The sequence below is a fragment of the Oncorhynchus mykiss genome, chromosome 1, assembly GCF_057628025.1.
Source record: "Oncorhynchus mykiss isolate SJ-2025 chromosome 1, ASM5762802v1, whole genome shotgun sequence".
Lineage (NCBI taxonomy): Eukaryota > Metazoa > Chordata > Actinopteri > Salmoniformes > Salmonidae > Oncorhynchus > Oncorhynchus mykiss.
In genome coordinates this window covers 60990288-61004186 of record NC_143022.1, presented here as the reverse complement: position 1 = coordinate 61004186, position 13899 = coordinate 60990288, and the positions used below count along the sequence as shown (strand labels likewise).

Below are 13899 nucleotides of genomic sequence, written 5' to 3'. Positions count from 1 at the left end.
TTCTTATTATTGGTGTCCTTTAGTAGCAGTTTCTTTGAAGCAATTCAACCATGAAGGCCTGATTGATCATTTATCACTCCAGTGTTAATCTGCAAAATTGTAATTATTCGCTTACCTCCTCATGCCTTTTGCACACAATGTATATAGACTATTTTTTTCTTTTTTTCTACTGTGTTATAGACTTTTTTATTGTTTACTCCATGTGTAACTGTGTTGTTGTCTGTTCACACTGCTATGCATTATCTTGGCCAGGTCGCAGTTGTAAATGAGAACTTGTTCTCAACTAGCCTATTTGGTTAAATAAAGGTGAAAAAAAATAAAAAATGATTTTTTTTTTAAAATCACACTGAACAGTTGATGATGAGATGTGTCTGTTTCTTGAACTCTGAAGCATTTATTTGGGCTGCCATTTCTGAGGCTGGTAACTTTCATGAACTTATCCAGCAGAGGTAACTATGGGTCTTCCTTTCTTGTGGTGGTCCTTATGAGAGCCAGTTTCATAGCGCCTTATGTTTTTTTGCACTTGAAACGTTCGAAGTTCTTGAAATGTTCCGCATTGACTGACCTTCATGTCTAAAAGTCATGATGGACTGTCATTTCTCTTTGCTTATTTGAGCAATTACTGCCATATGGACTTTTTACTAAATAGGGCAATCTTTGGAATACCATCCCTACCTTGTCACAACACAACTGATTGGCTCAAACGCATTGAGGAAAGAAATTCCACAAATTAACTTTAACAAGGCACACCTGTTAATTGAAATACATTCCAGGAGACATCAGGGACTGTACCAGTCTTTCACAGAATCATGGTTCTCTCAGGACATACTGTCCCAGTCTATACAGCCAGCTGGGTTCTCAGTACATTGTGCAGACAGAAAAAAAGAACGGGAAGAAGAAAGGTGGAGGTGTACGTTTCATGATTAACTGGTTTTGATTGTGGTAACGTACAAGAACTCAAGTCCATCTGTTCACCCGACCTAGAATATCGTAATATCAAATGCTGATAGTATTACCACCAAAAATAATTACCTTATCTTTGGTTGTCGTCACAGCCATGTACATTCCCCCTCAAGCTGATACCACGATGGTCCTGAAGGAACTACACTGGACTTTGAGCAAACTGGGAACCACATATCCCGAGGTCGCAGTTATTGTAGCTGGGGACTTGAACAAAGTAAATATGAGGAAAAGCTACTGAAGCGCTAACAACACATTTCCTACAGTACATGCTCTTCAAAATCTCTCTACCATTGTTACCCTCCTTCACCACCTGGGGTGTTGCTACCTACCCTCACCACCTGGGGGCGGCCAGTCAGGAAGTCAAGTACCCAGTTGCACAGGGCAGGGTCGAGACCCAGGGTCTCGAGCTTGATGAGTTTGGATTATATTTAAGAAACATGTGAAGGTGGTGATTAAAACGGTTAAGTTTGGATTATCCAACTTTGGGTTTATAAGACCTTTCCTTCCTCTGGAGGCCGCCAAACTATATATGCATGCTATGATCTTCTCACATTTGAGAGATTGCCTCACATGCTGGTAACAAGCAGGAGCTACTATTCTGATATTACACAAATATACATTTTCACAAAGTCTGCTGCCTCAGTTTGTATGATGGCAATTTGCATATACTCCAGAAAGTTATGAAGAGTGATCAGATGAATTGCAAAGTCGCTCTTTGCCATGCCACTGAACTGAATCGTCCAAAAACATTTCCACTGCATTTCAGCCCTGCCACAAAAGGACCAGCTGACATCATGTCAGTGATTCTCTCGTTAACCCGTGTGAGTGTTGATGAGGACACGGCTGGAGATCATTCTGTCATGCTGATTGAGTTTGAATAACTGACTGGAAGCTTCAAAAGGAGGGTGGTGCTTGGAATCATTGTTCTTCCTCTGTCATCCATGGTTACCTGCAAGGAAACATGTGCCGTCATCATTGCTTTGCACAAAAAGGGCTTCACAGGCAAGGATATTTCTGCCAGTAAGATTGCACCTAAATCAACCATTTATTGGATCATCAAGAACTTCAAGGAGAGCGGTTCAATTATTGTGAAGAAGGCTTCAGGGCGCCCAAGAAAGTCCAGCAAGCGCCAGGACCGTCTCCTAAAGTTGAGTCAGCTGCAGGATCGGGGCACCACCAGTACAGAGCTTGCTCAGGAATGGCAGCAGGCAGGTGTGAGTGCATCTGCACTCCCAGTGAGGCGAAGACTTTTGGAGGATGGCCTGGTGTCAAGAAGGGCAGCAAAGAAGCCACTTAGAGGAAAAACATCAGGGACAGACTGACATTCTGCAAAAGGTACAGTGATTGGACTGCCGAGTCATTTTCTCTGATGAATCCCCTTTCCGATTGTTTGGGGCATCCGGAAAAAAGCTTGTCCGAGAAGACAAGGTGAGCACTATGTCTTGGAAAATTGCAAGTTTATGTTATAATGCTTGTATTACATTATAATAGTTGTTTTATTCGACAGAATAGAGTATTGGCTCAAATGCATTAAGGAGGAAAGGAATTACACAAATTAACTTAAGGCAGCACACCTGTTAATTAAAATGCATTCCACCACATGAAGCTGGTTGAGAGAATGCCAAGAGTGTCATCAAGGCAAAGGGTGGCTACATTGAAGAACCTAAAATATACTTTGATTTGTTTAACACTTTTTGTGTCGTCCAAACTTTTGACTGGCACTGCATATCAATGAATTGACGAGGGCACTACAACAGTCTGCAGCACCCGGCCACACCCTTCTAGAATCTGAAGTGAAATGTCTACTGATGATCTAGTGCTTCTGTCCACAACCAAGGAGGGCCTAACGCAGCACCAGGATATTCTGCACAGATTCTGTCAGACCTGGGCCCTGACAGTGAATCTCAGTAAGACAAAAAATAATGGTGTTCCAAAAAAGGTCCAGATGCCAGGACCACAAATACAAATTCCATCTAGACACTGTTGTCCTAGAGCAAACAAAACAGTTTAACTTCCACAAAGGTATGAACGATCTGAGACATGGCAATATGCCATCAAAAAGGACCATAAAATTTGATATCCCAAATTAGGATCTGGAAAAAAAATACTTTAAATCAGTTACAGAAACCACTGCCCTCTACGGTTGTGAGGTCTGGGGTCCGCTAACCAACCAAGAATTCACCAAATGGGACAAACACTAAATTGAGAATATGCATGCAGAATTCTGCAAAACATCTCCCGTGAACAATGTAAAACACTAAATAATGCATGCAAAGCAGAATAAGGATGATACCTTCTAATTATCAAGATCCATAAACATTTTTAAAAAAAAATTCAACAGCAATTCCCAAACCTCAAATCACCTATAGAGAGATGAACTGAGAGAAGAGTCCCCTCAGCAAGCTGGTCCTGGGGCTCTGTTCACAAACACAAAGATGCCACTGAGGTGCCCACTGCCCACATTTGGTAGAAACTGACCTGACCATATTAAAAAGACACATATTTCCCTCATTACACAGACCCAAAGAATTTAAAAACAAATCAAATTTTGATAAACTTCCATAAATATTAGGTGAAATACCACAGTGTTCAATCCCAGCAGCAAGATTTGTGACCTGTTGCCACAAGGACAACCAGTGAAGGAAACACCATCATGAATACAAATTACAGTGCCTTGCAAAAGTATTCGTCCCCCTTGAACTTCACGACCTTTTGCCACATTTCAGGCTTCAAACATAAAGATATAAAACTGTATTTTTTTTGAAGAATCAACAACAAGTGGGACACAATCATGAAGTGGAACGACATTTATTGGATGTTTCAAACTTTTTTAACAAATCAAAAACTGAAAAATTGGGCGTGCAAAATTATTCAGCTCCTTTACTTTCAGTGCAGCAAACTCTCTCCAGAAGTTCAGTGAGGATCTCTGAATGATCCAATGTTGACCTAAATGACTAATGATGATAAATACAATCCACCTGTGTGTAATCAAGTCTCCGTATAAATGCACCTGCACTGTGATAGTCTCAGAGGTCCGTTAAAAGCACAGAGAGCATCATGAAGAACAAGGAACACACCAGGCAGGTCCGAGATACTGTTGTGAAGAAGTTTAAAGCCGGATTTGGATACAAAAAGATTTCCCAAGCTTTAAACATCCCAAGGAGCACTGTGCAAGCGATAATATTGAAATGGAAGGAGTATCAGACCACTGCAAATCTACCAATACCTGGCCGTCCCTCTAAACTTTCAGCTCATACAAGGAGAAGACTGATCAGAGATGCAGCCAAGAGGCCCATGATCACTCTGGATGAACTGCAGAGATATACAGCTGAGGTGGGAGACTCTGTCCATAGGACAACAATCAGTCGTATATTGCACAAATCTGGCCTTTATGGAAGTGGCAAGAAGAAAGCCATTTCTTAAAGATATCCATAAAAAGTGTTGTTTAAAGTTTGCCACAAGCCACCTGGGAGACACACCAAACATGTGGAAGAAGGTGCTCTGGTCAGATGAAACCAAAATGTTACTTTTTGGCAACAATGCAAAACGTTATGTTTGGCGTAAAAGCAACACAGCTCATCACTCTGAACACACCATCCCCACTGTCAAACATGGTGGTGGCAGCATCATGGTTTGGGCCTGCTTTTCTTCAGCAGGGACAGGGAAGATGGTTAAAATTGATGGGAAGATGGATGGAAGCAAATACAGGACCATTCTGGAAGAAAACCTGATGGAGTCTGCAAAAGACCTGAGACTGGGACGGAGATTTGTCTTCCAACAAGACAATGATCCAAAACATAAAGCAAAATCTACAATGGAATGGTTCAAAAATAAACATATCCAGGTGTTAGAATGGCCAAGTCAAAGTCCAGACCTGAATCCAATACAGAATCTGTGGAAAGAACTGAAAACTGCTGTTCACAAATGCTCTCCATCCAACCTCACTGAGCTCGAGCTGTTTTGCAAGGAGGAATGGGAAGAAATTTCAGTCTCTCGATGTGCAAAACTGATAGAGACATACCCCAAGCGACTTACAGCTGTAATCGCAGCAAAAGGTGGCGCTACAAAGTATTAACTTAAGGGGGCTGAATAATTTTGCACGCCCAATTTTTCAGTTTTTGATTTGTTAAAAAGGTTTGAAATATCCAATAAATGTTGTTCCACTTCATGATTGTGTCCCACTTGTTGTTGATTCTTCACAAAAAAATACAGTTTTATATCTTTATGTTTGAAGCCTGAAATGTGGCAAAAGGTCGCAAAGTTCAAGGGGGCCGAATACTTTCGCAAGGCACTGTATATCTATACTGAACAAAAATATAAAAACGCAACAAGTTCATCAATTTTATTGAGTTACAGTTCATAGAAGGAAAAACTCAATGGAAATAAATTCATTAGGCCCCAATCTAAGGATTTCACATGACTGGGCAGGGGCACTGTATGTACCGTTGAGTGATTTCTTGAACTCAACCAGGATAAATTATTAGTATTACAAGACTAAATAATAAACCAATTACAGACATGAAGGTGGGCAGCTGTGTTTAGAGGGTGGGAGGGTTATTACAGCAACGGTAGCCTATGCCTTACTGCAACAGTCAAACAAATATTACATAGGGGCAATTCCATACAGGTTGGCCCAAATAGGTTTTTGATCTTCCTGAAATAAAATCCATAGAAATGTCATTTGGGGGGAAGGATGTTTAGCATACCTTTGACGTCTATTTTCAAAATGATAATTGAGAAATAATGAATTCACATTGGAAAATTGGTGACATTTCACCTTACCTTACCCAGGCCTTCTTTAAGACACGACAACAATGAGTCTGTAGATGCTACAAAGTGAGTCATGCTCTCATTTGAAACTTTAACGTGGGCTCTGAAATATAAGTCATGTTTTGTCATTCATTTCTGAATAATACAAATATATACTTACATATCTCAAAAGTACCCAAGTACATTTTTTGATATATTGTTTTAAACAATACAAGCTTTCTAATATGGAATGTGTAATAAGAATCATGCAGTGTTTAGCTATGGGGTTTTCTTACGTTGGCTTCTCGTTGGTGATGAGCACTTTGACCTTGTTCAGGGCCTTCTTGGCACCGGTAGGGGCAGGGAGGGCAGCAGGCACAGGCTTAGTGTGGGCAGGGCTGGCATGGGGGCTGGCGATATAGACCTTCTTACCCCCACTGCCCGGGGGTTTGGAGTGAGAGAAGTCAGAGATGAAGACAATGCCTTCGCTGGTCAGCACTGAGCATGAAAGGAGAGAGAGCAAGGGAAGAAATTATGACAGGTTTGAAATCTATTTAAAGTAAATGTTTTTTTCTTATTATTATTATTAACTGGACTGTAATGACTGCTCTAGGATCAACAGGTCTGGGATTTGTTCCGGGGCATCACGCATCCCAAAAATCTGAGGGGGTACAAAGTTTGTGAGGATGACTGGGGGGTGGTCCGGAGGGGCAATATGCCATCCTTAAATTCAAGAATCTTGCATTTTTTAAACCCCTGAAATAACTTTTTTTCTGTAATCTAAAGACATCATCATTATGCTTAATTCTATTAATCCCCAAAACTAAGTTAAGTAAACAATTAGCTTTTTTCTAAAGTCGAAGAAGACAGGAAATTCAAACTCTAACATTATGGGGAGGTTTTCCTAGACTAAAAAGCAAGATCAATGGAACATATCCTGCCAAAATTCATTGTGAGTACATCTGTTGTTGAAGTACTGTAGATCAATAAAATTGACCTCCCCATAATGTTTGAATTAGTGGAATGGGATTATTTTTTACATGAAAAAACATGTTTACATTAATGGGGTAAATCTCTAAAAGGATGATTAGGCTGTTTGATAGGTCTAAATCCTAATCAATCCATCCAATGTGAGTACATACAGTGCCTTGCGAAAGTATTCGGCCCCCTTGAACTTTGCGACCTTTTGCCACATTTCAGGCTTCAAACATAAAGATGTGAAGAATCAACAACAAGTGGGACACAATCATGAAGTGGAACGACATTTATTGGATATTTCAAACTTTTTTAACAAATCAAAAACTGAAAAATTGGGCGTGCAAAATTATTCAGCCCCCTTAAGTTAATACTTTGTAGCGCCACCTTTTGCTGCGATTACAGCTGTAAGTCGCTTGGGGTATGTCTCTATCAGTTTTGCACATCGAGAGACTGAAATTCTTTACCATTCCTCCTTGAAAAACAGCTCGAGCTCAGTGAGGTTGGATGGAGAGCATTTGTGAACAGCAGTTTTTAGTTCTTTCCACAGATTCTCGATTGGATTCAGGTCTGGACTTTGACTTGGCCATTCTAACACCTGGATATGTTTATTTTTGAACCATTCCATTGTAGATTTTGCTTTATGTTTTGGATCATTGTCTTGTTGGAAGACAAATCTCCGTCCCAGTCTCAGGTCTTTTGCAGACTCCATCAGGTTTTCTTCCAGAATGGTCCTGTATTTGGCTCCATCCATCTTCCCATCAATTTTAACCATCTTCCCTGTCCCTGCTGAAGAAAAGCAGGCCCAAACCATGATGCTGCCACCACCATGTTTGACAGTGGACATGGTGTGTTCAGGGTGATGAGCTGTGTTGCTTTTACGCCAAACATAACGTTTTGCATTGTTGCCAAAAAGTTCAATTTTGGTTTCATCTGACCAGAGCACCTTCTTCCACATGTTTGGTGTGTCTCCCAGGTGGCTTGTGGCAAACTTTAAACAACACTTCTTATGGATATCTTTAAGAAATGGCTTTCTTCTTGCCACTCTTCCATAAAGGCCAGATTTGTGCAATATACGACTGATTGTTGTCCTATGGACAGAGTCTCCCACCTCAGCTGTAGATCTCTGCAGTTCATCCAGAGTGATCATGGGCCTCTTGGCTGCATCTCTGATCAGTCTTCTCCTTGTATGAGCTGAAAGTTTAGAGGGACGGCCAGGTCTTGGTAGATTTGCAGTGGTCTGATACTCCTTCCATTTCAATATTATCGCTTGCACAGTGCTCCTTGGGGTGTTTAAAGCTTGGGAAATCTTTTTGTATCCAAATCCGGCTTTAAACTTCTTCACAACAGTATCTCGGACCTGCCTGGTGTGTTCCTTGTTCTTCATGATTCTCTCTGCGCTTTTAACGGACCTCTGAGACTATCACAGTGCAGGTGCATTTATACGGAGACTTGATTACACACAGGTGGATTGTATTTATCATCATTAGTCATTTAGGTCAACATTGGATCATTCAGAGATCCTCACTGAACTTCTGGAGAGAGTTTGCTGCACTGAAAGTAAAGGGGCTGAATAATTTTGCACGCCCAATTTTTCAGTTTTTGATTTGTTAAAAAAGTTTGAAATATCCAATAAATGTCGTTCCACTTCATGATTGTGTCCCACTTGTTGTCCCACTTGTTGTTGATTCTTCACAAAAAAATACCGTTTTATATCTTTATGTTTGAAGCCTGAAATGTGGCAAAAGGTCGCAAAGTTCAAGGGGGCCGAATACTTTCGCAAGGCACTGTATGTTGTTTAAGTAGATCAATAAACTACTCTACTCTAGCAGCAGTCAAGCTGCTTATGCAGAAAAGTCTTATTATTATTATTGCATAGATCACATTAGCATTTCAATTTCCTGTGTTTTTCAATGTCAGACAAAAGCTAATATTTAACTTAAAACACCAACTGTAAAAATATCCTAATTACATAACTAATGTGCATACATTTGCATAAGAGGAACACATTTACCACAGTACCCAACTTCCCCCATGACAGATGTTCTGAATACAGTCACAGGTAAATATGACTGCCTTGCTTTTATAAAATGACATAAAAAATATACATATTTTCAACAAAAAGTTATTTTTCTAAGTACGTTTAATTTTAGAAGCAAATTCATACAAAGTTCAGTCTTCCACCAGTCCGGACAAAAATATGGTCGTTTGTTGCTAGACGGCCAGTTTTTTTATAGCAACAAAAACCGATGTGTGCGCAACTACGGGGAAAAACAGACGGATTTGGCTTAGACTGTTGACAACTATATTCAGTGTCCAAATTTGTATTGAAAACATTATTTGTTGGTTAGCTACAGTGCCTTGAGAAAGCATTCATACGCCTTGACATATGACGTGTTTTACAGCCTGAATTCTAAATTCATTAAAATAGATGTCTCACCCAGCTACACACAATACCCCTAAAAACATGTTTTTAGACATTTTAGCAAATGCATTGAAAAAGAAATACAGAAGTATTCACACCTGAGTCAATATTTTGTAGAAGAACCTTTGGCGTCGATTATAGCTGTGAGTCATTTGGGAAAGTATAAGAACTTTGCACACCTGGATTAATGCAATTTCTGCCCATTACACTTTTCCAAATTCTTCAAACTCTGTCAAGTTGTTTGCTGATCATTGCTCGTCTTGCCATAGATTTTCAAGCCGATTTAAGTCAGAACTGTAACTAGGCCACTCAGGAACATTCAATGCCATCTTGGTAAGCACCTCCAGTGTAGATTTGGCCTTGTGTTGTAGGTTTTTTTGTCCTGCTGAAAGCATGTCCCATTGTCTGTTGGAAAGCAAACTGTACAAGGTTTTCTCTAGGTTTTTGCATGTACTTTATTCTGTATTCGTCTGGTCTAATTTTTCTTTATTTTTTTTCTCCCCAATCTCATTATTATGATCTTGTTTCATTGCTGAAACTCCACAATGGGCTCTGGAGAGGCGAAGGTCGAGTCATGTCCTCCGAAACATGACCTGCCAAGCCACGCTTCTTAACACGTGCTCGCTTAACCCAGAAGCCAGCTGCACCGTAGGAGGAAACACTGTTTAACTGACGACCAAAGTCAAGCCTGCAGGTGCCCGGCACAGCACAAGGAGACGCTAGAGTACGATGAGTCAAGTAAATCCCACCCGGCCTAACCATCCCCTAACCTGGACAACGCTGGGAAAATTGTGCGCGGCCTTATGGGACTCCCGGTCACGGCCAGTTGTGACACAGACAGGCTGTAGTGACGACGCAACACTGTGATATAGTGCCTTAGACCACTGCGCAACTCAGCAGGACCTATTCCGTTCAGTTTTACACAACAAAAAAACTCCCTAGTTCTTGCCGATGACAAGCATACCCATAATATGATGCAGCCACCACCATGCATTGAAAATATGAAGAGTGGTACTCAGTGATGTGTTGTGTTGGATTAGCAACGAACATAACGCTTGGTATCCAGGACAAAAAGTTTATTTCTTTGCCACATTTTTTGCGATATTAAATGCCTTGTTGCAAACAAGATGCATATTTTTTAATATTTGTATTCTGTACAGGCTTCCTTTTCACTCTGTCAATTAGGTTAGTTTTGTGGAGTAACTTCAATGTTGTTGATCCATCCTCAGTTCTCCTATCACAAGAATTAAACGGTGTACCTGTGTTAGTCACCACTGGCAATTTCCATCCTCTCTGGAAACCGAGTTAGGAATGTCACCTGTATCTTTGTAGTAACTGTGTGCCAAAATGTAATGAATAACTTCACGATAATCAAAGGGATATTCAGCCTCTGTTGTATTATTTTTACCCATCTACCAATAGGTGCCATCTTTGTAATGCAATGGAATACCTCCCTGGTATTAAAATGAATGTGTTTGAAATTCACTGTTCGACTGAAGGACCTTACAGAAAATTGTATGTGTGGACTACAGAGATGAGGTAGTCATTCAAAAACCTACATGTTCACGGTGAAGGCAAAATCAGCCAACCATTCTTTAACTTGCAGTTGAGGGAAATACACATATTTTCCTTTCATTTGCAAAAACTCAACAATCTCTGACTTCAGGTCCCACAACCTTTTAAGCACCTTCCACAAACTCAGCCATGTCACGTTTGTGTGGTAGGGGAGATCTGCAAGACCTGACACGGTCTCTTCCAACAGTGAGACAAACAGATCTTTCTTGTCAGGGCAAAGTATTGCTGCAGAGTCAATTAAACTTTCTTTAAGGAATTCGCCCTCAGCGAATGGCTTGCTATGTTTAGCATTTTTGTGGCTAGCTCTCGCAATTCTGTCATTTGCTGAATGCAGTTTTGGGAAAAGACCTTGGTGCTTTTGCAACTGAGAAAGACATATTCCTATATTTCTCTGCATTTTTCGTCTGGAAGTGTCGGGACAAGTTGTAGCCTTTCGAGACAGCGATGCTCTCTTTGCAGACTAAGCACACAGCTTTCTCTGCTACCTCAAATACATTTTTCGATGTATTCATCATTGTCTACCTTCCTTTTCCTAGAAAAACTCATTTTGGCGCAATTTCTAGCTAGGTACTATCTCTAACGGTGTCGGCCTGTCAGTCACTGTCTGTCCTCGTGCAGTTGCTATTTATATGTGCCTTTAAAATAAATGTCCCAGAAGCGGTGGGAGTTGAATACTCGCCATTGTGTAAGGATTTATTGGGCTTTTAATAACAAATACATTTTTCAAAACTTTACTATCGCAAATTGTGATCTGAGCATGATTCTGCAGGATTTAGAAATCCATGTTATTTAAAATTGTTGCACCCATACTGCTCACGCGCGCCAACGAGCGTTGCCAAGGGCTAAAATAGAAGTCATTCCTATTTCTGACGCAGATTGCGCTGCAAGTCCTGCCTCTCCCATCTCCTCATTGGTTTATAGAAGCAGGTACTCACATGCCATCTCCTCATTGGTTATACCCACGTGGGTGATTGAAAGATTAAATGTTTTTTCGGTTGTCGTGGTAATACTATGAAAGTGTAGATGCCAATCACCATATAAGTTCAAAGATGAAAAAGCCTGGAAGGACGAGAGATGACTAGAAACGAGTCGGTTGGCCATTTAATGTGTGGATTAATTGTCTAGCAAATTAGCTAGCAAATGCAAGCTAACTAGCCATACATGTTTAATGCTTTTTGACCTGTCCCCAAATTAATGTCACTGGTTCGGAGTTTGTTTTAATATTTTAACCTGCGTGTCATGATTGCATTTGGTGTAGGGGGACAAAATAAATGTATGCACGACAGCGCACGCGCGCAGCCGGTTTGGGTTCCATGTAACGTTACAAAGTCAACTAATGAAACAGATAGCCTTTATTGGAATTGTATCTGGCTTGAAATCAATTTTGAACTTTGGCTGAAAACCAAAATATATTGAGCGTCAATGTTGTCGGAATGTAACGTTAGCTAGCTAGGTAAAAACTGTTGCTAAGATACGAGAGTGGCTAGGTTTAAGTTGCGTCACAGCTCGGTACCCAATGAGGACATGCTGTATTTCTAACTTTAAATGAGACTGTAGGATCTGTAATCGTAATTCTGTCCATCTTCTTCTGTTTCTCCTTCAACAAAAATGAAATATTATCCTGTTATAACTAATTACATGGGAGCTCTTTCCATCATTGTTTGCTGTAAAAGACAGCAAAGAAAATATTTGTTTTGATTAAATCATCACCTTTCTCGAATATTCTAAAGTGGTCATAATTAATATTTCTCTGTGGCTCGACTGTCACTTGACAACTTTGTGGAATTTCTTAGGGGTCACTTCAAAAAGTGACTTTGTGATAATGCTAATAAAATAAAATGTTTTAGCAAGACAACTAGTGAATCGATAGCAGCGTCATCAAGTGACCATTTAGGGAATGGCGTTCTCAGCTGAGGTGGCAAATTTTGTTCAAGAATACGGAGTATTGACGGAGAACAGAAGAGGGGAAAAACTTACTTTAACATGTGTTGGCCAATCAACATCTAATACAGACATATCGCCACCTCTATAGAGTAAAATGTATATTTTTCTGCAAATCTAAGCATCTTCTGTTTCTGTCTATCCTCCTAACTGGTGGTTATTTTTTTGAAAGAAACTGCTTCTCTGCATCTCTGCTAAAAATCTGGGTAAAAGATTGAAAGGAATGTGAGTCTTATTCAGTAGATTTAGTTATTGCTTACTTTTCAAAAGTCTACCAACCTTGCCAGCAGACATGCCAGCTAAGATAGTTAGCCAAGCTAGCTACTATTTCTTGATTGATAGGCTGAAGTTGCTTCTTGGTAGCTAATTATGACATTGGGAACCTATCTGGGCTAGCAAAAGCCAACTTCATAAAATGTCTATGTGCCTGGTAGTATTAGAGGAAAAACTAAAATATATATATTTTATAAAAAGGACAAATCTGAGATGGCACATGCCTCTGTGCCCTTATGCCTCTGTTTTTTACATTATTAAATATCTACCACATGATTAATAACCTGTTTGGGATAGGGGGCAGCATTTTCACATTTGGATGAAAAGCGTGCCCAGAGTAAACTGCCTGCTACTCAGTCCAAGTTGCTAATATATGCATAGTATTAGTAGATTTGGATAGAAAACACTCTGAAGTTCCTAAAACGGTTTGAATGATGTCTGTGAGTATAACAGAACTCATATGGCAGGCGAAAACCTGGGAAAAATCCAACCAGGAAGTGGGAAATGTGAGGTTTGTAGTTTTTCAACTCTTGGCCTATCAAATAGTGTCTATAGGGTTAAATTGCACTTCCTAAGGTTTCCACTAGATGTCAACAGTCTTTAGAACCTTGTTTGATGCTTCTACTGTGAAGGAGGGGGAATGGGAGTTGAATGAGTCAGTGGTCTGGCAGAGTGCCATAAGCTCGTGACGCATGTTCACGTGAGAGTTAGCATGAGTTCCATTGCATTTCTGAAGACAAAGGAATTCTCCGGTGGAACATTATTGAAGATTTATGATAAAAACATCATAAAGATTGATTCTATACTTCGTTTGACATGTTTCTACGGACTGTAACGGAACCTTTTGACTTTGTCTGCTCATGCGTCATGAATTTGGATTACTGGGCTGAACACACTAACAAAGGGAGGTATTTGGACATAAAAATGAATATTATCGAACAAGTCAAACATTTATTGTGGAACTGGGATTCCTGGGAGTGCATTCCGATGCAGATCAA

At 40.1% G+C, this 13899-nt stretch overlaps 1 protein-coding gene across 5 annotated transcripts in view; it reads right to left on the bottom strand.

Annotated features, from left to right (window-relative positions):
• The window catches only part of wdr11 (WD repeat domain 11), a 134973-nt gene that overhangs the window by 105064 nt on the left and 16010 nt on the right, over window positions 1-13899 (bottom strand). For 3 of the 5 annotated variants that reach the window (XR_016496138.1, XR_016496145.1, XM_021605791.3), the window contains exon 5: window positions 6009-6210. Coding sequence is in view for 1 of the 5 variants with exons in the window: in XM_021605791.3 (XP_021461466.2) it covers window positions 6009-6210 (202 nt within the window). In the remaining 4 variants the exon portion in view is untranslated. Of the gene's footprint in view, window positions 1-1032; window positions 3832-6008; window positions 6211-13899 lie in introns of those variants that run through there. The other 2 variants (XM_090235159.1, XM_090235170.1) reach the window with 2 other exon arrangements.